The following is a 24,540-nucleotide window of genomic DNA, read 5'->3' as shown; positions in this document are numbered from 1 at the left end:
GAACATACAAACTCCACACAGAAAGGCCCGGAACGACCTGGATTCAAACCCAGAACCTTCTTGCTGTGACGCCACAGTGCTAACCATTGGGCCACCATATACTAGTATATATGGTGGCCAAACTATAACCATATGAATAAAAATGCCTAGAGACAATGCTGAAAAAGGTTGGTGCAGAACCGAAATTATAGACAGTAATACTTCCAAAGACCCACACACACTCACACCAGGCCTGATAAACTGTGCAATAAAAATGTATACTGTAAATACATTTTACTATTTTACTATTTATTCTCTTTATTTTTTGTTTGTTTATCTGTGTCTTGTACTCCCCCCATATACATTGCTGCTGCAACAGTGTGAATTTCCCTATTGTGGGATTAATAAAGGATTTGGAATCTTGAATCTTTTTTTTTAATTGCTTGAATATGTGTTATTTCAATTTTCTATCACGCCCACTTTCAGGCTTCGGTCTTAAAGGGTTAATAAACAGCAGACATGGAGTCAGGTATGCTGCACAGACCACAGTCTCGGTTAACCTATCCAGAATCAAGATGTGCCCGTCGTTTTCATCTGTCCATCGGACCCACTGACTGACTTCACACCTCACAGTCAAGAACTTACACTTAGCATTTAAAAAAAAACGTGAAGTGAGGATTGACTTTTGAAGTCGATGGGGGCACTGCGAACACCTTTCAACTTTTTTCTTGAGGCAATCACAAAGCCCAGGGTGTCCCAACTGATCTTGGCGCAATTCGACAGATTCATAATAGAAAGACACCCTCACATCCTCCATCATCTGTTAGTCCAGCTCTGCCTCAAAAGTTAAAACTGCACTGCGGAGAGGGCACTTGGCCACTGGCTGCTCCCTGCTAAGCTTCAGCCCCACATGGAGGTGAGAAAATTGGGCGGCGAAGACCGTCTATGACCCGACAAACCTGTGTCTGCACTACCTGTCACCTCCAGATTACCAGCCCACACACTTCAGCTCACTTCCACTATACACCCCCATCACAAACAGCCTCTGCCACTTTACACCCTCCTAATTTAAAGTTCATTATTCACTATTTACCACTGTGTACACTCTTATCGATATCATTGATATTGCTGTGCAGGGTTTGCTGGTCTTTACAACTTATTACCACTCAGCATCTTCAGACTCACACTATTGACATCTTGCAAACTCAGTAGGAGTGTCTGAGCTTTATATTATCTCAAGCTTTATCTCATTATACTCAGTGGTATAGATCTTGGGTGGCTACCTTATTACATCATTCTCGCCACACTAACTCAGACAAAAATCCAATTTCTATATAATCAGGGTCTTGTTTTCGCAGTTATGGCCATCATTCCTAACAGATATAAAACAATTTTTTTTTGCCGATGCAGAGACACCAGTTGAAACAGCAAGTATTTGGGCATCTAGGTACATGTAGACATCGTTGCAATTGATTGCGCCTGAAATGTGCATATACAGTATAGTCACCGGTAATCTCTCACTGCATTGGTAAACACATAAAAGTCCATGTCAAAGATGACCCAGGAAGTAAGCAATGTGGCAGTGGTCGCAGAGCTCAACCATTAAAGATGCACCCCTCTGATTTTACACATATCAGTTTACTGAGTTTCTCTAATAAAACTAACTAAAATCTTGTCTCTTCTTAGTCTTAGCTTTATTGAAGTTGCAGTATTACATTTCTGGAGTATCCCTTTAGTTCAGTAAACACAATGTTAATACAACAATCCTCATCCGGATGCCCTGTGAACTCCATTTTAAAGCAAGCATCTGTATCTCTGCAACAAAGATGCTAGAGAAAGAACATAAACAAAATGAATGATGGACAAAACTCTGATAATAAGACCCAGATTGTAAAAGAAATATAGAGCTACCCTGATACTACCTTTGCCTTTCACGACCATTTTGCACCATTCTGCTGCTATTTATGTGAAGGTCGGCACCGTACTGTTTGTCTGTGACTCTGCTTTGTTTGTGATGTGTCTGTACTAAATGATCAACTACAATATAGCCATAAAGAAGTTGTAGTAGCAACATACAGCTCTTCGCACAGCCTGTAAATGCCCGTGTGAGTTGCTGCTACAGTGCCAGCTCTAATATAAAGCTGGGGCACTGTCTGCATGCTGTCTAGGCAGGCAGGCAGTCACTCAGCCCTCCAGCAGTGTGCGCTTAAGTGACTCAGCAAAAGTCAACCCCCCACTCCTCCTACCTTCCTTTGTACCCTCTTGCTGAATCCCAGACACTGGGCTGTCACACTGACAATTTGAACACAAAAATGGCACTGCTGTCTTGCAAAACCTTGGTATGCCTAGCACGCTGCATAAAATAACACAGGGACTAAATCTGAAAATTGATTGTTCTATGAATTTCATGGGGGTAGGCTTTTAAAACTGCATGCTGTCTGATAAAATGAAAAAATAGGTAAAGTACATGTTTGCTCATCTTGAACATATATGCACTAATATGAGCCTTTTTTGTGGGGTCACTAATAGACTATTTGCATGCATCATTTATATAAATACAAACACAAAGCGTGGGAGCACATTACGTAGAGATTTTACACATGCACGTCATGAATGTACAAGTACACACAACGCATGCAAGAGATACTCCAAAGGTGAACTCACTGCACATACACGTATGAGACGCACTGATGTTAGTGAATAAGACATAATCAAAGACATACTGTGGTTGAAAGGGTGGTTGGGCGGCTGTTGTAGGTGTACCTACAGTAAATGGTAAAAATAAGTCTCCTTTTTTCTCATTCACAGTAAATATGTTTAAGAGAATTCTAGGCTGCACATAACATGAAGTTTCACTATGCTATAGCTACTTGAAAAGGTGCGACTTAATCTGGCAAAAGAATAAAAAACAAATACCAATTTGTGACACTTTTTTAAGAGTCATGAATTGGTATTGAATCCTTGTTACAATAAATTCTCAATTTATGCAAAATATGGAGGCATTTTCTTCTGTATGCAGCTGGTTGTCTAACATTTTGGATCAGATGTCTTGCCGTCTCTGAATAAATTTGGTCTTTCAAGTTCATTGTTGCACAAAATTATACAGCAAAAACAGTGGTCAGAGTGACACAACGTAACCCACAAGCATCCAGATACACCCACAGCAGATGCTCCCTCTGCAAGCATGAATGACCTCGTGACTGACAAACACGGATACATCCCAACTGTTACCATATAAATCAAATCCTCTGATTGAAGAAGTTAAAGTCACTGGGGAAAAAAAAGAATATAAAAAAACTCACAGGTAGGCGGCTTTGCCCTCTTCTATTTCTTTGCCCTTGCCGCTGGTGGCTGTTTTCTTGCTGCACAGTGTGCGCGTGATGCACATCAGCAGGCCGCAGTGACGCAGGAAGAAGCAGCTGACGTCCACTAGCACGAGGAGCAGCAGCAGCGCTCCCAGGCCCAGGCCCACCACCGTCCCCAGCCCCATGCCGCTGAACAGGGATTCTGCTAAGGCAGTGAAACACACACACAGACACACAACAAACAGCAAAGGGGGAAAACACTGTTAGCAATTTGGTTCATATACTGTACGGAGATATACACAGAGGTCGGGGGCAGGTGTAGAGCCGCATCACAGGAGCTGGCGGATATTCACCGTCTCGTTCAATGGTTACAGGGAGGAAGGCGGGGGGCATAGGGGATAACGTGGGATAGGATACCTAAAATTCAATAAGTGGTGAACCCAAACCTAACAACCGCGGTCCTGCATAACTGTATCACGACGCTGGTTATCAACTAGTTCAGTCAACCCAGGGTTTCCCAATCCAGCGGCGCGCGCATTCACATAAAAGAGGCGGTGTTTGCGCAGCATGACCAATCACAAACATCTACCAGAGCCACATATTTTACATAAGAAGAGCAAACTATAATTCTACATGAATATGAAGAACACAGACACGGTTTTACAGGCAAAATGCAGGAAGGAAAGCTGGCATAAAAAGCCGACGCTGTTTTACGTAAATCACAACGCTTATCACTTCAGTGGTGTAGTCTACGTGATAGTAAGCTCCAGAATGTCTATATACCCACTTAAAAATGCCCAATGACACGTAACATACTTTTGATTATATTTTTGATAGATTTTGAATTGTTATCCGTGCTTTTTTCTAAGGTAGCCTATTTCTTTTTTTTTTTTTTTTTGCATAAAAGTGTATCGGAATGCAGGAAATGAAGTCGTTGATGCCCCCCCCGCTATGATATGCCCCCCTCCTCCCCAAAGGCAGATTCTGGCCAATATACAGTACACCCACTATAATAGCCTACATTAGACTACACTGGTCACTTTCCCATCAGTCAGGCACAAGATCTGACCATAATTACACTTCTGCTTTCTATAAACTGTCGTTGCTTTAGCCTTTTATTTCAGTTGCAACCCCAGCAGTGGTAAGCTGTGAGAGAAAATAAAATAATATCAAAACATAATTCTAACCGATGTGCGTATTGGCAACACACGGCTGAAGAAGCCGACAAATAGCCTATATGTAATTCCCTCCGCTTCAAATCTATATCTTTCATAAAGATACCCATCAGGGAATGTTAACGGGGTCGTCGGTCTCTAAATATTTTAACTTTTCTGAGCGCACCTCTCTCTCTCTCTCTCTCTCTCTCTCTCTCTCTCTCTCTGCCCACTGAGCTCCAGCTGATCTTTTAAGAACGGTGACGCCATTATCAGTCGAGTATTGATTGGTCAGTAGGCGGTGCTTTTACACCGGTTGATCTCTAATCTCCAACATAACCTGCTCCCAACCAGGTTAGGCATTCAGCATAAGTTACCACGGCGATTGAACCCGATAACAACTAATCCACCTTCATAGTACAGAAAACCCTGGGTTGAACCTGAAGTTAGCTCGTTAACGCCAAATCTCGCTTCGTAGTACAGGCCTCGGGTGGGATTAAATACGTTTATTCTTCTCACCACTCCTTTTCCAATATGTAAAGACATTGACAAGTGTACTTTACAACTTCCTTCGCTTTAGTTATTATGCCTATTATTATTAATTTATTATTTTGATATTTATTTAGATTTTGATTCGTTTTAAAAATTATTTCTTGTCCGCTGTTTCTGTTCTTCACATATTCGAAAAAAATAAATCTTTCAGACTTTCAATCAATGACAGGTCGGATGTCTGCTAAGACCTGACCTCCAGCTAAAGGTGAGCCTTCTCGCTTCGCCCCCCCACATCCGTACATTTAGGGTGTAACTGTACTGTAAGTGTGCAGAAAACTATAACGCTGTACCAAGCTCGCTCACCCCAAAAACTTTTACAGTGGTTACTTTCACAACCACTCGAAGGTCAATGAATTCCTCCGGAGCCAGTTGGCTGGTTTCCAAAACGTAGATAAGTCCTAATCCACAACGCCTGGACTCCTCAGCGGAGTATCTCGATTGTTAGCGTAAATCCACCAAATCTCCTCCAAAACAAATCCATTTTGGCCGTACAGTTTTTTTTTTAATATGCAGTCATGGAATAAAAGTTTCAAAGACTCAAATAAATGAGTAGATCTCCAGTACAGTGCTCTGAAACAGGTGCAAAAGGCTTTACTTGGTGATTTACTTGTAATATCAGAAGCTTTGCAGCTTCCTATCTGCCTAAGAACTTTAATCTTTTAAAAAAAACAACAATCTATGAGCATGTTGGCCTGAAACTACAGAACAAAACATTTTTCTCCTCTCTCTTTGTCCTCAAGCCCTGTGTTTCCTCCCTATCATAAGCCAATTCAATTAAATGTTATTGTCACAATGTGCAGGCACATATGTAAGGACATGTAGGTCATTGCTTTCCAACAAACAGTGCACATACATAGTAGATTAAAAAAGACACATTAAGATTATCAACATTATTTACAGGCTCAGAATTATTGTGAATCAACTGTCAACATCTCTAGTTCCACAGCTGCAGAAGTTATAGTGTGTACTTTTTCAGCTATACTGTACCACACTGCAGCTCAAGGTAGCAAGCGTCAGCATTACCATACTGATGCTTCAGCTTTTATGTCCACTGGGCGCCTCTTGTTCTGTAGCTTGCGGCGCTAAACAGGTTGACGCGGGAGTCAAAGCAAGCATTTTCAGCCAAAAGTTGAAATACTTTCTCTTAGAGCGGTCATCGCTCGGAAACACATTGAGCTCTCAGCTCAGTCGGGAGCACGCAGCAGGGTCTGCTTTCAATTGAAAGTAATGAGAAAATGAAGGCAGTGTGGCGAGGAGAGGCTCCCAGCGGGCACAGTTGAATAGAGTTGTGCCCTTTAGTGATCCTGGGGTTCAGCAAACTGAACATCCACTGTAGGATCAGTGTTGACAGCTGGAGGTCAGACCTCGCCAGGAGTAATCAGCCATGGACCAGTGAGAGTGAATGAACTTTCCTACTTAAGAAGGCTCTCGTATTGGTGTTCAGCAGCCTGTGAGTTAAAAAAGAGGATCAGACATTAATATGAAGGTGAGAGAGAGACAGTCGGGTGATGAAGTCTGTAGTCTTGCGTTGCCAGACCTTCATCCACAGTGCTGCAGAGGAAGGTCTGGCTAGTCCACACAGCATTCCGGGATGGGAGAAAAACGCGCGCCGGTTTATTGGCATTTCTTTAAACCAATCTTAATCGTCTTGGGTGGCGATAAGCGCCAGACGGAGCCATAGCGCCTCTGCAAAATAGCTGCGGTAAGGAACTTGTTCTGGTTGAATATGTGTACGTTCAAAAGTTGTTTTAGTCATGCAACAAAAAACTCAGATTCTACAGATATTCTGCTAGCTGTCTGGATTTACCCTGCAGAGATCTGAGGAGCAGTTAACCATAGTCCTCACCAATCCACCAGAGTTTAAAATGCCAACACAAAGAAAGGGGAAGGTGAGAGACATCTGGGCGAAAATGAGGGACATCTGGCGAATCTTACGGTGGCAACGGAGCAATCCCCTAAATTAATCGTCGATATAGACTATGAAGTCTGGAACCTCCTGTGTGGCCAAACGGTGAGCTGAGTGCAGTGGATGTTACCAGTTTTCAGTAAGCGTGTAGCTGGGAAAAAAGTGTAGTTTGACCCCTCAACAAACAGTGAGGGTATCCTGTTTGTTATCTTATTTTGGATGGTCTCCAAGCTATACATAGTTTGAAAGCACAAAGCCTCAGCATTCTATCAGTGCAAACCATTTTAAAGTCCCAACACCGCTTCTACAACAGCTTTTCATTCTGTAACAAAAGAGCAAATAAAACAGGGAACAGCATCATGGCTCGAATCCAAAAGGTTCAGGAAAAGTAACCATTTTCTTTTTGTTCTTTTAAGACTGACTGGTTCTTCAGGAGTTCAAGAGATACCCAAGGGGTTTTAGGAATGCACTTTCATGAAGTTAGAAGAGTTGCCAGGGCCAGATTGAAACAAAATCAAAATATGTGCAGCAGAGGCCAAAATATCCTGATTTGTAGTCCCTTGTATGGATCAAACTCCAAAAACCCCCACAGGATACTACATTTCCCAAAATGCAGGTCTTTTGTTTGACCATCTTTGCTTTTGAAATGTCTTTTAAACTGCACGCCCCCCTAGCTTTTGTGTTAAAAGACACATGTTACAAGTGTTTTCACAGGCTGCTCTTCATGTGTAAAATTGGTGGAGTATTCCTTTAAGATTAGAATCTACATCCCAATATAATACATTAGTATCTGGACAGTGACACAAGTATTTAGGCATTTTCCATCATTTATCTTATCAGCGCATTAGACTTATAATGAAACAATTATCAACTGTACACTGTTTCCAAGTACGGCTGAAAAAATCCTCAAAGCTCACAGTCACAGTTTCATTTTAAATCCAGTGTGCTGGAGTACTGAGCCAAAAACGACACATTTCCAAAGACTCATGCTCCACATTGTAAGTTGTCACCGCGTGTCACAACCCAAATGACTCTCATGTCTGTGACTTTGTTCTTGACTTAGAGCTGAGACTGCAGACAGCGGAGACTGGCAGCGAGTCAAAGCCCAGAGAGACAAACAGAAAGCCAGAGAGGGAGCGGGAGAACCTCGTGGCAAAAAGGAACTCTAATTAAAACACTTTGCGTTTTCGTGTATGCGGGGATAAGGGATTTGAAACTTGTAGGCTGGATCAATATTTTCTCACCACCCCAGGCTACTGTTCCGTATCCCACCTTCGGAAAGTTTATCGGAGTTAATTTGGCTGCTGAAGCCACAGATTCAGAGGCGGTAAACAACACCTCTCCAGCTGCCCTGAAGCATTCACATATTCCAGAAGACAAAGAGAATACTAATCCAATCTTTAAGCCACACTTCCCTCATTTTCATCATAGGTGCCCTGCAGCTTTCACATCGTGTTTATATTTTTACACCACATAAAGCCCGTGTCTGTTTTATACATTCACGACACTACAAATAATGGAGCATTTATAATAATTTTAGGTAGAAGTCTTGTATTATATACAAAAACAAACTCCTCAAACGCAGTTGATCCGTTTATACTAATGGTTTTAGTATAAACATACACATTAAAGTCCATTTACTCCTTAATTGAAAATCTTTTTTTATTTAAAAGGAATGTCCAAAGTATTAAGGAGTGTCCGGATAAAGACTTTATTAGAATGTCTTTTTTTTGACTGTCAGCAAAAACTCTTCAGCTTGAAATCCATAAACATCAGACTTTGATCCGATAAGGAGTATTACTCTAAAGTGCTTAGCAGCAGCTTGACAGTTTGAGATTGGACTGATATGTTACATGCTTGTTAGCCATTTTAGTACATTTACTCCCAAGTCTGGAAATCATTTTAAGCAGAACACAGTTATACTGGCATACATTAACAGACAAAGGGGGCTTTACTGGCTGAAGGAGCACCTTAAAAGTTTATACCAACTATTTTTGTCAATAGAGAATGCATTACAAACATGGACCATGGACTTTTACAAAGTGTGCATCTAATTTACTCCTCCTTTTCACTGTAATAGTTAAAATTTTGCTGTATAAAATATTCATTTAAAAAAACTGTGTTGAGTAGGATTGAACACATTCAGGTAGGGGGTCAGGATTCTGCATCTGCTCTGCCAATGCAGGACTGAATATGTAGCAGGCCCCAAGTACATTTCTGTACAGAAAATAATTCACATTCTTGTGAAGGATCAGGAAGCATTTCTTCACATAAATGTAGAAGAATCCAAAAATGCCTGGCGCCTTTATGACTTTGTGTATGGATGTAAAAGTTGTAAAAAGGAAAATAATTTATAGTGTTTAAAGGAAATGCTCCAATGTTGTCTTGACTCCCTTTAGTACTGCAGCCTGAGATTAGTTTTTGTTAAATTATTCTGTTAGCCAGAAAAGAAGATGCCTTCCTTCATGAAGCAGCTCAGATCTCTGAATGAGGACTATAGGCATAATAAGTGGTTTAATTTTAAATTTAATAAGCAGGGATGAAACACAGCAAGACTAGAGTGTGGCCACGAGTCAAACTGTTTTCAAGTTAGCAGCCAAGGTGCCTTCCAACATCTGGCACTGTGAGGATAACAGATGAGAGGAAAACAAGTTTAGAATGAGAACACACAAATGATATTTTCGTAAAAAAGGTAACACACAATAAATATGTTTAATATTATATTAATAATATTATTGTCGTTTTCATCATTTCCAGTATTCGCGGATATGCGACAAATATTCATGTGGACACCTTTGGCTGCTGGTGCTACAGTTGATTTATAACGAAGAGTAAAGAGAAGTGATGAGGTCATTTCTGTGTAAGGGCAATGCTGCTCTCATCCTGTACTGAATGATCATCTGCACTCAGACCTATACAAGAGGTAACACTGGCTCCTGTAACAACCCACAGGTCAGAGTGATACATTGCCTGCAGGGGTTTGATCCTTTTGTTGTCTTCCCGCCGACCACGGACTTGTTGTCCTTCCGGGTCACAACTGAAAATGAATGTTTTTTGGGAGCTTTTCCTGACGTTTTTGTTGCTTTTTTTCGATGCTTTTGTCACTTTTTTCAACACTTTTTTTTAAATTCATGGTCAATAAACCTATTTATATGACATTGTACCTAATTTTTGAGTTTAAAAAAATCAGAAATTATGAATTATTTTGACAAATGGTTATGACCAGAGTGAAAGGATGTTGAGTGAGTTTAGTCAGGATACTGTGTTTAAAAACCATTTCAATTTTTTTTTTCAAATGCTGTAAAATTGAATAAAACACCCAAAATTCAATGAAAGTAATCCATTTTACCTGCGAAGAACAAAAGTACATCCATGCATCCATGTTATTTTCGGGGTAATTTGGTTGAAAGAAACCCATGTTTCTGGCTGAAATTTGACCCGAGGACAACTCAAGGGTCAAAGGCTGAAGCTGCACATTGGATCTACTCTACCATCATCCTGGTCAAGAGAGGAAATTTACATAAAATTAAATGATTTATTCATGCAAAGGCAGGTTTCATTCTCAATTTAAATCTGCAAGCAAGTCAAAATGAGTAAAATTCTATGTGCATAGGATATGAGGTATAGATTTTTGTGTTTCCTTTATTTTAAAAACCCATCTATGGACTGGTATTGCAAATTAGCTTGCGTGTTTTGCAGTTATTAATAGCTTAATTTAATAAAATCCTTATACATCTTAAAATGATCATAATATATTGAATGGTTGGCAAACAAGAATAATACAGTAGTTTTTTTTAGAGTATGAAGTGTCTTTGCTTTCATTGCAGCTTGCATAAAATATGCTCAATAAAATTATATCTGCATGACAGTGCAGCCTTAGTTACTGTTTCCATGTTTATTATATCACTATTGGTCAAACTGTTAATATTTAATTGGCACTAACAGCATTGTTATTGTTTGAGTTCCCCTTGCCAGAGGGGATTGTTTGATGCAACCTGCTGTTGTTTCAAAGGGAACAATTGTGAGTCGACAATCTGAACTCTGAGAGAAAGAAGTTGGGTGTGCTACTAACTTGCCGTATAGGCATTCATTAAGAGATTCATTCAAAGAGAAAGTGTAGCCCCTTATTAACACAATACTGGCGTAAATGTAGAATGTCACCCATCAAGAATGCAGGGTTACAGCACAATACTGCACTTAATTCAGCCAGTTCTAACAAGGATGTTGTTAGAGAAATTTTGATTTACATACTTTCTCTCTTGTTATTATTAAACTGTTTGCATAGAATAATATTATACTGAATACTCTAAACAAGATAACATGGAGCCATTGCTTGTCCTTGTCTAAGCACGGTGTGTTCCTGAGGGCATACATGCCCTCCCAGACCAGATAGGGGAGACGTCATCGACTCTGACAAGATAACAATTGACGACATCAACTCTGTATCATGATTTATTGCATTTACACGTATATATTATTATATATTATAAAAAGCAGCTGTAGAGAGCTTTTCGTCAGGTCATTATCTGTACTATTCTATAGTGCGGAGACTGACTCCTTGTTGGGTTAAATGAACTTTAATATATCTTCAGTGGTCCTGTCTATTATTTGATAATGTAATTATTCTAACAGATTTTTATATCGTAACTACCTTGGATGAAACAAGGAAGGTATCTACTCTTGCTTAACGCCATAAGGTTTTCCTCTTAGAAATAACTAATTTCTTCTGTGTGACTTGACTTCTCACAAACTCTCCAACTCTGTGGCCATTCATTCGTATTTCCCTGCTCTATTAACCCTTTTACTGACTTCTTCTGATTACCCGTTGATATATAGGCCCATTAGGAGTTATGCTCAATTGCCAGAGATCCAACTGCTTGTGTGGCACCTGAAACCATTCATACACATCTCACTTTGACAATGCAAACTCATTAGGGCCTGAGCAGTGATTGACTGTTCGTCCATTGGATCTGAGAGGACACGTCTTGATAAATGGCGACCCAACGGGCGTTGATTGATTGGGAAGGTAGTGGCGCGCTAATCTGCAGGGGGATAAACATAATCATTTGTGGATGTGGGTGAGGATTCTTCCCTAAGCGCTCACTTTGGAGTGGAAAGTTTGTTCGAGGAGGCCCCTCAGAGAGTTTAACATAATCATTAAAAGGCTGCACGGTTTAAAGGAGAGGGATGAGTCCTTCCCTGTGTCCATTTCCAAGGAGGAAGCCGTGATGAGACTCAAGAGCACTCAAGAGCCAGCCAAGAGGAAGTGAAAAAAGATGGGAAATTACTCTTAACTGAGAAGAATATGCACATCCTTAACAATCGACCCCAAAAAAGACTTCAAAGAAAATTTGGTCCACTTTTCTGTAATTGCTGCTGTCTGTGGTTACAACATATTTCAGGACTAATAGAAGTGTCTCTACCTTGATCTTGGTCGTTGAAATTCAAGTTTAAAGTCACATATTTAAATGCATAACATGCACTAAAAAGTTTATCGCTCTGCTACATGACCCTTAGTTTGACTGTTAAAACACATCAAATGGTATCAACAGATTGTAGTGCTGCTAAAAGCTTCCAAAATTGACTTGAGCCAAAACAGAATATTAGAAACTTTCTGTTCTTGGTTCATAATAAAGTGAAGAGAAGAGTCTGCAGCAGAGAAAGAAGACATTTTAAAGGTTCTCTCGTTTTTTTTTTTTTTTTTATAATTTATTTAGTATTATTTTAATTTATTTTTCATTGTTTCTCCACACTTGACTTTGTCCTTCGGGCAGTGCTTTCGGTAAGATAATATTTAGACAGCGCAGTGTTGATTCCTCACGATGCCCTGACAAAAACTATATGTTCAACAAGGTGTCACTACTCAGTCTCCCCAGACTCTTCACAAAGTCTGCATACTAAGGAATTTGTTTCTAAACTGCTTTTTGCACAGTTAGAACTCATCAACACACTTTGAAGTTCCTTGGTTGGACAAATAATTATAATTTAATCCCTGCAAATAGGACAGAAACTGAATCTGGATTAATTTTTTACAAAGGACTTACGCCATTTTAAATCTTGTTGTTACATGAGTAACCTCATTCAGCTTAAAAACACCCAACGTAATAGCCGTTATCCTTGAAATTTGCCTTTTTGGAGTGGAAAACGATCTAAAATATTTTCCCATGATACTCCTTTGGGTTGGTACTTGGTGCCACTGACAATACAGGCCAATGGAGAGTCAGATTTTTAAAAAGTATTTAAAAAATGAATGTGAGACGGTTGGTTTTTGGCAGTGTTTTAACAATATTGAAAAGTTTGGACAACTTACAACTAGAATTAATCTCACAACTCGAGTAAAAAATAAAAAAAAACTATGATATAAATTGTAATTATAGAAAATTACTGCGTGAATTAAAGCTTTAGTGCGTAACTTTTTGATATTAATGACCGTCTGTTACATTCAAGCCATTGCCAAATGAGTTGCTACAAAGTTAATTAAGACTATCAGCTCCACACAACTCTCTCTGTATTTCCCAGTATGACTATGTTCAGAAGATTGTGTCATACTTTCCCGCGCAGAAGCTCGTGTGAAGATAATTCCCTCTTCTGAAGAGTCCGTCATGTTTTTTTAATCCTCCGTGTCCTCCTTGGCTACTAGCAACTGTGTGGAGGAGGGGTGGGGGTGCGTGCCCGATCACGGAAGGCTTGTATCATGTGGACGCGCCAACAGTGTTGTTGTCATTACTTAGAATTCATCATGGGGGTGACAGAAACTACGCACTAAAGCTTTAAACACTTAGTTTTCTTCAAGACATGCGCCGATGAGGTGTTAGTGCCACAAATACTGGGTTATTGTGTTTATTAATGGTGCTCATAGGACAGGACAGTCCCTAGTATATAAAGTGTGGGGCCTTAAAACAACTTCCAGCTGATTGAAGCTCAGGATCAATGGTGGAATGTAACCAAGTACATTTTCTCAAGTACTGTACAAAGGTACAAATTTAAGGTAATTGTACTTTACTTGAGTCTTTTCATTCCACTTTCTACTTCTACTCCGCTACATTTCAGCAAGAAATATTGTACTTTTTACTCCACTACATTAATCTGACAGATTAAGTTACTAGTAACTTTACAAATTCAGGTTGTTGCACACAAACCACATGTAGTTTATAAAGTAAAATTTTTAATTATAAATTAAACAACCCTACAATACAGTACACAGACCTACAAGTCCAGCTGAAATGATTAGCCGATTAAACACTTAGTTGATTGACAAAAAAAGTTTGGATTGTTTCCAGTTTCTAAAATGTTAAAAAGGATTTCTCTGCATTAAGTACTTTTACTTTGAATACTTCAAGTACATTTTCCTGATGCTACTTACATAATTTTACTTACTTTACTTGAACATTTTCAATGCAGGACTTTCACGTATAACAGAGTATTTTTTACCGTGTGGTATTAGAACTTTTACTTAAGTTAAGGAATACTTCTTCCACCACTGCTCAGGATTGTGTGAAAAGAAACCTGTTAGTTTCAGAACTGTGCCACCATTGCAGCTCTCTTCCCAGCTCAGCAGGAAACCCTCTGCCTGCTTGTCTTGCTTATGATAAAATATTTACATAGTTGACGATGATATTGTCTGGTGTTAAATACGCTCCCTCTGAACACACAATCCGTTGTTCAATGAATAAATTAGTGAGCAAACACGCAAACATCACCACGGATCTTGTATCCCATTGTCAAAGTACTGTAGCCTGATACTTGTTGACTACAGCGCACTTTACATAATGTAGCTCTTGAATTCTAATAATGTCACTTAGCAGCTAATTCCTTTTTGTTTCAGGTGTGCCAGTTTCAGAGCACCAACTGATTACTCAACAAAGCAATGCTTTTTTCATTAGAACTGACTCTTAAAGAGCAAAGACTTCAAGAACTGTTTACTGGACTCCATATACATAATACATACGCAATACATAATTTAACTGATGCTTTATTGAATTTCAAACCTCAAAATATATATATATATATTTGCCTGAAGCTGTGAATATACGTTGCAGGTAATTTATCCTGCAGTAGCAACTGGAAAATCCATGAAAGGTATTCAGTATCATAATAATACAATCAAAAGGTTTAACCTCAGAAAGCCTGGATAGCGGATGAGTAGCCTCTTTATACACCAAATGATTGAACAACAGAGCTGACTGTCATGCATCCTTTTCATTACACTGCTTTAAAAATAATTACTTTCATTCTAAAATGGTATGAGGGAAGTGATTAATGTAATGGACAGCTATAAAAGGTACTCATTTCCCATTCTGATACGCTGGCATCACTTCCAGGAAAAGTTTCACTCAAGCTCGCAGGACAGGAGAGAGACCCTTTCAGATTATTTCTTCAAGTGCTTTGATGACATTATTGCCACAAAATCTATTACGCCTGTTAAAATCAAGGCATTTTACTGCGCTTGACGGGAAGGAGAGGAGAGCCAAGAAAAACACAGCAGCCACAGCAAAGCTAAACACATGCAGTACCACACTGTATCAGTTCTTATTTTGACTTTTTCTCTTATTAAGAATGCTGGTATTACCACTGGTTGAAGTAGCACTTTACTTAAGTAAAAGCACAGAATTATGAGCATAACATATTTAAATTTACTTAAAGTCTGTTAAAGTTGGAGCTGATTTTAACTACTTTATATACCGCTGCTGGATAGTTAAATCTATATCAATGCACCATATTTTATTTGAAGTTCATGTGTTTTGTGAATCTGCAAAGTAAGATACATTTAGGGAAAGACACCACATGTGAATAGGGTAATCTAATCTTTTATCCGATAGATATCATGATGAAACTTCCCCAGTTTATTACATACACAAAGACGATTATATTTTGTATTATAAGTTTTCTAAACTGTTATGTTTTGATACGTAAATAATGCATTAATTTGCATACATTCCCATAACAGAACATTGGATAAAGCCAGCTTCAAAATGTGGAATCTTGAAAATCTCTTTTTAACTTTTCTTGAATCAGAAAATACTGTCGACAGCCATGAAAAGAAATTCAATTTTCGCCATGTTTTTAGGAATAAAATATGATATAAATCCAGCTATGAACGATATATGAACAAACCCCTCTGTAAAAACCTTTAAAATAGGGAGCTGACTGGTTACAGTGCATGTCATGTGCAACATCCCTGGTTCGATTCCAGCCGTAGGACATGTTGCATGCATACCTCTCTCTCTTCCCTATTTTCCAGTCTGCCTCTACACTTTACTCTGTTCAATGAATGCGAAACATTTTCTCAGGTCATCCAATGCAATGCAGTTTTCAATTGACTCCCATGTTAACTCACCCGCTCCGTCGTTCCCATTGGAGACCACAAATACGGGACTCAGATGGAGGTCCCGCCATCTAGAAGTATATTTCCTTGCTGTAAATGTTACTGTCAAGGTTTTCTTTCAACGATATCCTCGATATTCCTCAACCTAAAAACACCAGAGCTTCCTTGACAGTTTAACAATACAATGTTATGGCCATCAGTCGCCAACCTCGTCGGCTTCTGACAGGCTATAGTACGGTGGCCGACGGGGGCAAACGCCCTGCAACTTAAGAAAACACACGCAAATAGACAAAACACAAGCAAATTAAGAAAACAACTTCATTAATTTGACAACACATGCGCAGCATTCAGCAAACGCGCTGCAAATACCACAACACAACCAAATACATAAACGCACTGCAAATAAAAAACGATGCAAAAAGAAAAGCACGCAAACCCCGAAAAAAGAAGCGATGCAAAAAGAAAAACAACTTCATTAATTTGACAACACATGCGCAGCATTCAGTAAACGCACTGCAAATATCACAACACAACCAAATACATAAACGCGCTGCAAAGACACACAACACAACCAAATAGATAAACGCGCTGCAAATATGAAACGATGCAAAAAGAAAAGCACACAAACCCCGAAAACAAATGCAACAAAAAAACGCTGCATCCAGATTACACAACGGAAGTTCTCCAGACCTCTAGAGGGAGCAGCTAGTGGAACAGCTGGATTTTCAACCGTTATTAACCGATATTAAATTCATATTATTATTATTATTATTAATAACATAATATATTATTAATATACAGTCTATGCTCCCGTGTCATGCCCTCCCGGCTGGTGCCGTCCCTGAGCTTCGGCTTTTCAATTCAATTCAATTTTATTTATAGTATCAAATCATAACAAGAGTTATCTCGAGACACTTTACAGATAGAGTAGGTCTAGACCACACTCTATAAAGCCCCAACAATTCCAATAGTTCCCCCAAGAGCAAGCATTAGCAGTGGCTATTGCGACAGTGGCGAGGAAAAACTCCCTTTTAGGAAGAAACCTCGGCAGACCCAGACTCTTGGTGGGCGGTGTTTGACGGTTGGGGTTATGACGGTACAGGATGTAGCGTGGCACAGCAGAGCATGGGTGGACGCGGTGGACGCAGCAGGACGTAGCCGGGCATTGCAGGGAATCGCAGAGCGTAGCAGGGTGTAGCAGGTCCATAGCCACAGCTGCACCCAAGACCCAGGTCTTGGTGTCGCCCTAATCCGAGGCGATGTTCTGGGCGAAGAAGAAACATAAGGACTCTGGGGAGTAAACTCCCCAGAGCTAGGTGAGTAACAAGCACTTCTGAGACAGGATGTGCGTAAAAGTAAACAAAAGAAAAGAGCGTGTCATAAGAAGGAACTTCCTCGGCAGTCTAGAATTATAACAGCATAACTAGGAGAGGCACTATATTATTGATTATACGATAGGTAAATCTGATGACTGTAAAGAGAAGCAGAGAAAAGCAGGGGTGCTGTGTCTGCAGCTATACACCCTGCCCCGCCGGTCTAGGCGTTCACTGCAACTCCTCACTCCCTAACTATAAGCTTTATCAAAGAGGAGAGTTTTCAGTTTAGTCTTAAATGTAGCGACGGTGTCTGCCCCCCGAACCCAGATTGGGAGCTGGTTCCACAGGAGAGGAGCCTGATAGCTGAAGGCTCTGCCTCCCATTCTACTTTTAGAGACTCTAGGAACCACAAGTAACTCTGCATTCTGGGAGCGTAGTGCTCTAGTGGGACAATAAGGTACTAAGAGGTCCTCAAGATATGAAGGAGCTTGACCATTTAGAGCTTTATAGGTCAGAAGAAGGATTTTAAATTCAATCCTGGATTTTACAGGAAGCCAATGGAGAGAAGCTAATACAGGAGAAATATGATCTCTTTTCTTAGTTCTTGTCAGAACACGCGCTGCAGCATTCTGGATCAGCTGGAGAGTCCTAAGGGACTTATTTGAGCATCCTGATAATAAGGAATTACAGTAGTCCAGCCTGGAAGTAACGAATGCATGGACTAGTTTTTCAGCATCGTTTTGAGATAGGATGTTCCTAATTTTAGCAATGTTACGAAGGTGAAAAAAGGCTGTTCTAGAGGTTTGTTTTAGATGGGCGTTAAAGGATATATCCTGATCAAAAATAACTCCTAGATTTCTGACAGTAGTACTGGAGGCCAGGGCAATGCCATCCAGAGTAATTATATCTTCGGCTAATGAGGTTCGTAGGTGTTTGGAGCCCAGCACAATAACTTCGGTTTTGTTTGAGTTTAACATCAGGAAATTGTAGGCCATCCATGATTTTATATCTTTAATGCAAGCTTGAAGTTTAGCTAACTGGCTGGTTTCGTCTGGCTTGATTGACAGATATAATTGGGTGTCATCCGCATAACAGTGAAAGTTAATTGAGTGTTTCCTAATAATATTGCCTAGAGGAAGCATATATAAGGAGAATAGAATTGGTCCAAGCACTGAGCCTTGAGAAACGCCATGGTTAATTTTAGCGTAATTGGAGGGTTTATTGTTAACATTAACAAATTGCGATCGATCAGAGAAGTAGGACTTAAACCAGTTTAGTGCGATTCCTTTAATGCCAACTAAATGTTCCAGTCTCTGTAAGAGGATGGTATGGTCAATAGTATCGAAAGCAGCACTAAGATCTGATAAGACAAGTACGGAGACAAGTCCTTTGTCTGATGCAGTTAGAAGATCGTTAGTGATTTTCACCAGTGCCGTCTCTGTGCTATGATGCTTTCTAAATCCTGACTGAAAGTCCTCAAATAAGCTATTGCTATGTAGAAAATCACATAACTGATTAGCGACTACTTTCTCAAGGATCTTGGAGAGAAAGGGAAGGTTAGATATAGGTCTATAGTTGGCTAAGACCTCAGGATCGAGGGTGGGTTTTTTCAGTAGAGGTTTTATTACAGCTACTTTAAATGACTGCGGTACATAACCTGTCAATAAAGACATATTTATCATATCTAGCAATGAAGTGTTAACCATGGGTAACGCTTCTTTAAGTAGCCTCGTTGGGATGGGGTCCAAGAGACAGGTAGATGGCTTAGCTGAAGAAATAAAAGCTTGCGTCTGGTCCGCTATGTGTTTGTACTTTGGTGTGTTGGGTGTTTGTGAACTAAACAGTACGGCAATCATACTAATGAATACAATAACTTTTTCAGCAGATGTCTTACTTACAACACGTTGGAGTTAGCAAAGCAGTTTTGTGTTTATATGTGCAGACAGGATTTATTCAGTTTGATAAATCCCACGGTAAATTGGCTGGTTTACTAACAGGGAGGGACTAGAAATCCTGTCTGTTTTTTGTATTTCAAGAGCGAATTGCTCCACAATATGAATACAGATTGATCACTTATTTTGTTGGTAACCGTTGTTGTATAATCACAATATTACACTTGAGGAGGCCTACACTTCAGTAATTTCGGACCTCGAAATTAAACCCTCTCATGTGGCTTAAACAAACGTCAACGTTAAACGCTGATGCAGTTTTAAATGTTTTATCACCACGAGTTTACAGACGTCTCTGCTGATTGAGTATCAGCTGGGACCTGAGCCGAGACACACCCACCAAACCAGAGAAAACATATCTCAAACATAGATTTAATATTTACAGTCTATGCAGTCTATGCAGTTTCTCTCTCTCTCTCTCTCTCTCTCTCCCCCCCCCCCCCCTCCCTCCCTCTCCCGCTGCTCCCTCTAGAGGCCTGGAGAACTTGCAGTGTGTTTATCTATTTGGTTGTGTTGTGTGTATTTGCAGCGCGTTTATGTATTTGGTTGTGTTGTGTGCATTTGCAGTGCGTTTGCTGAATGCTGCGCATGTGTTGTCAAATTAATGAAGTTGTTTTTCTTTTTGCATCGCTTCTTTTTTCGGGGTTTGTGTGCTTTTCTTTTTGCATCGTTTCATATTTGCAGCGCGTTTATCTATTTGGTTGTGTTGTGTGTATTTGCAGCGTGTTTGCTGAATGCTGCACGTGTTGTCAAATTAATGAAGTTGTTTTCTTAATTTGCTTGTGTTTTCTCTATTTGCGTGTGTTTTCTTAAGTTGCAGGGCGTTTGCCCCTGTCGGCCACCGTACTATAGTAACGTCATGGTAGCGTTGGAAGAAAATCCCAAGACAAAAAGTCTTTTCATCAACAGATAAGTGTGGTAAAACAATGCAAAACGACAATTAAAAAACTGGTGTTAGAGACATAATGTTGTAAGACGATGCAGTGATTTAGGAGGTGAAAAGAAAACGTTGACTTGAAAAAAAGAAAAGAAAAGAAGCTCAAAGGAAGAAGAGTACATTGAAAAGGAATCAAGGGCACTGTTAGAATCAATGGCATTTTTCTTGAAGGATTCAATGTGAGCGGGAGGGGAGGAAGGTTATGCAGCCTGTTACAAACTCAAATAGGACAGGGAAAAAAGGAGCCAATTCAATAGCAGGCAAATGCATAATACATAGAGAGAGAATTGAAGAGAGAAATTGCTGGGTGAGACATAGAAGACACCTATTGATATGACCATATTTTTTGTGTTGGGACAAAAAAAGCCAAGGAGATGTTCCTTTTATCAAGTGTGCATTTAAGTGTGTTTATATGAGAGTGTAAAGACAAGCGAGGTGCGAGTGAATCGGAAAGACAGCGCATCGGGATTGGCAGATATTTCACATCTAATATTGTTGATTGAGTTGACCAGATTTCTCAATATCCAATTTAATTCAGTGGAGCAGAAAATGTGAGTAAGTTTAACCTGTAGAACTTTCCGAGATTATATAAATAAGTAGTCAAGAAATATTATGATTGAGGCTTTTGCTTAATGAAAATGCGGTAAACATAAACTGCCATTATTAAACTGTAAATTGGAGTGGGAATTGGCTGAATTTGGCCTTGCAGAATTCTATGTGAGTTAGAAAAGTTAAGAGACAAAGTTGGACTAAATGAGCGAGTGATTCTGAAAATGCTCCGACAGATTTCCACACTCTCCGTCTACTGTATGCTTCTTTATTGCCTTCATAGCTGAAATGCTTGGTGGCGTTACTCTTCTTCAAATAAACACATTAAGAGAAAACCGTTTTCTCTCCCGGACTCTTTCCCACCATGCACCGCCGTTCGCTAACAAGAGAGGACAGCCAATCGAAGTGCCCCGCCTGAAGCTTGCCGTTTCCCCGCTCTTGTTTTCTATTTGAAAAGCAGCACACACTCTCACAGGTCATTTAGCCAGTGCAGTAATGACAGAGGCAAACACTTGGTCGATCCAAAACAGCACAAATGGATGTGGGAACAGGCTCGGAGAGGAGAGCAAAACAACACTGGGACAGCCTCCCTTTGTTATGTTTTTTTCCCATGTGAATGCAAGGGCTGCAGGGTGAAGTGCACAAAACATTTTTATTTCAACAACCCACGTACATCTTTAACCATGTGTGTTCTAGCTGCGTACTTCAAAGCCTCTGCTTGCATTCCTGCACACACAGTGTATGCATGTTAGCCCAAATGACCTGGAGGACTTGGAAATGAGAAGCTTCCTGCACATCCAGGCTTTTTTTTTTTTTTTCTTGAACATTAAGCACGAGGCTCCACCAAAGAAAGAGCACCACAAGCAGTACCTAAAACAGAAGGACGGACGACAGAGGGAGACCTGAAAGATATGTCAGTGTTTGTGTACTGGCTCACTGACCGTCTGCGTGTTGGGTCTTTAAAATGAAGAAATGAGCTTGACTAGTCATGCAGAAGCATTCTGTCTGCACTGCGTTCTGGTGCAGAATTGCAAAGCAGCACGACAAGATAAATAGAAAGTAGAAAGAAGAAGATTTTGATTTTTTCAAGAAGAAAACTACAGCCTGAGGGTGTTTTCACTCGTGGTCTGATGGGTTTCTTTGAAGGGAACCCTGGTGTGATTGCACCATTTGTGCTGTTTATTTGAACAGGTGTGTGAATAAATCCCAAGTGTGGATGTCAACAACGAGAATGCCTGAGCAGGAGAGACTTTGTACACTTCTAAGCCTTTGTGATAAAAATGCAACATTGAACAAACAACAATATTAAATGCTGCAACTAAGGACTATTTTCTCAATAAGAGATTCATCGTTAATGTTAGGAATTGCTGTCAGTCACTGACATACTAAAAATGAATAACTTTTTAAAGCACTTAGTGTGAACCTTAAAGGTCCAATGTGTGGGACTTTATCCCATCTAGTGTTGAGATCATATATCGCAATCAACTCTGTCGCGCCACGCAGTATTACTATTACATATTATATATTACGTATTACGTATTACAGCTACGGTAGCCTTCACGCTTCAAAAAGCCGGTCTCTTGCTCTTTTCAATATCCTTTTTCTTTTTCTGGGCGAAGAAGAAGACTCCTGTTCCTGAAATTTGAATTTTGAATATGTGCGTTCCTCCATGTTTCCTTCTTCAAACTTGCTGGGGCCGGGAAGCTACGATACCCATTAGCAGCACCTGTGAGTTTATCATGTGACAGCAAAAACGCGAAAGGCGGAGCAGTATGTCCTGTATGTCCCTTACCGGCTAACGTATTTCAAGATGGCGCATGAATATGGAGCGTCTACCCCAGTTCATGCAAACGCGAATGTAAAATTTCAAGCCAATAGGAATACTTGGAATTGATGATGGTGGTAAATATTCATGAAAAAGGACAAGTTTGTGAATGGGCAACACACAGATTTTGATAATGAACAACTAAACACGTTACACACTAGACCTTTAAACTACAACTAAAATCCAACAAGGAGTTAGTGTAGACCAACCAAAGCAATCAGGTGCAAACATGTCCTAAAGCAATTTTAAAGGGGCCTTCCACTGATTTTACACGTGAAGTTCAGCTGTTTCGTCACAAGGAGGAGTATAATAAACTTATATTTATATTTATATAGCGCCTTTCACCCAAGGACACTTTACAGAGTTGACTGTAAATACGACACACAGTACTACTCAGCCTGTAAACACTGTTAATGTATCTGTATGATATCCTCTGTGGCTCATGGGAAAGCTTTCTAAAGTTTGAAAAAATAACCCTGATAATGAAAGATGCTATTGAGTTGCATTATGGGAAATGAAAGATGCATTGTTTCGTGAGCTTGACCCTATTAGTGACTAAAAGGTATCTTAAAAGATATCTTTTTTTTTGCTGCTTTCAGACAGTGAGCAGGCTAATATATGTGCCAAGTATGATCACTTTCTCTCCATCCTGCAGATAACTGGCCAGATGCAGATAATGCAATGTCAAACAGAGGTTTTTTGGTCCAGCTACAATGGCAGCTACTTTTCAATGCAACCCTAGAAAAACAACTTTTGTGCAAAGAGCTTCCCTCTGGTCTTTCAGATTTAAACGCCATTCAACAATCATCAAGGTCAGGAGAGGCACAGGCACCGATTTCTCCGCCGACAGCAGCCTCATTTCTCCAGAAAGCAATGTGGCGATGAGGCCTGCTGCGCTCCGAGGCTCGCTTTATCTTGACTGGTACATCTTGCTCCCTTGCTTTTGTTAATCGCCAATGCTATCGCTCCTTGCAGCTGCACGTATAACACACCTCTTAACACAAGTTCAGAAATGTTCTCTGGGGCTTTCAAAAGGCATTCAATAGCAGCTCGAAGTAGGCAAGGAAAGGAAAAGTGGATACAATAAAAAAGGCAAATTACAACACAAAGTTTGCTTTTATCATGCGTTTACCTGTAATGTCAGGTTTCTGTGGCATGAAGAACTGATAGAAGGTGGGCTCCGACAGGCCCTTGACGTTGCGCGCTGTGATTTCCACTTCATATCTTGTGTTCCACTGCAGTGGCTGCAGCATCGCAAAGTCATTAGCTCCTGGGACTAGCTTGGTCATCCACTGTTCCTCTTTATCCTGAGAGGACAGAGAACGGGAGGATAGAGGAGAGAAATGGAAAAGAAAGGCTTCAAATCCTCAAATAAATTACAACTTCAATCACTGCTTTACATTTCATCAAGAGTCTGGCCAAGAGCTGTGCCAAAAGTCCTGTGTGCTTACCATTTTTACCTCCTTGGCACCTTTTCCTTCCGAAGGACAGAGAACTGTGTAAAACTGGCATCACGGTTCAGGGCGTGAATGTATTTAACATTTGTCTGGATTGTCAGATCAGAGGTCTGTGTGTGTGTGAGTGCAAAGAGTAATCTATTGCCATCCTTTATGCGTAGCCTTCCATGATGGAGTGGTTCTGTGTTCCTGATGCCAGACAAGGCCCTATGATTACTGGGGTGTGAAGCATGTGCACTGGCTCCCTCGGCCTTCAAAAGCCTCGCTCAGACTTCCTGACCCTCTT

The 24,540-nt window shown here is 40.1% G+C and overlaps 1 protein-coding gene across 4 annotated transcripts in view; it reads right to left on the bottom strand.

Annotated features, from left to right (window-relative positions):
• Window positions 1–24,540, bottom strand: part of LOC116044484 (neural cell adhesion molecule 2) — a 397,500-nt gene that overhangs the window by 10,567 nt on the left and 362,393 nt on the right. For 3 of the 4 annotated variants that reach the window (XM_035998698.1, XM_035998700.1, XM_031291725.2), the window contains 2 exons: window positions 23,930–24,104; window positions 3,282–3,489 (listed from right to left, as the gene is read on the bottom strand). In XM_035998698.1, the coding sequence (XP_035854591.1) occupies window positions 3,282–3,489; window positions 23,930–24,104 (383 nt within the window). The remainder of the gene's footprint in view (window positions 1–3,281; window positions 3,490–23,929; window positions 24,105–24,540) is intronic. The other variant, XM_031291726.2, reaches the window with a different exon arrangement.

Source organism: Sander lucioperca, chromosome 24, assembly GCF_008315115.2.
Source record: "Sander lucioperca isolate FBNREF2018 chromosome 24, SLUC_FBN_1.2, whole genome shotgun sequence".
Lineage (NCBI taxonomy): Eukaryota > Metazoa > Chordata > Actinopteri > Perciformes > Percidae > Sander > Sander lucioperca.
Note: the sequence above shows the minus strand (reverse complement) of the source record. Positions and strands in the feature narration are given on the sequence as shown.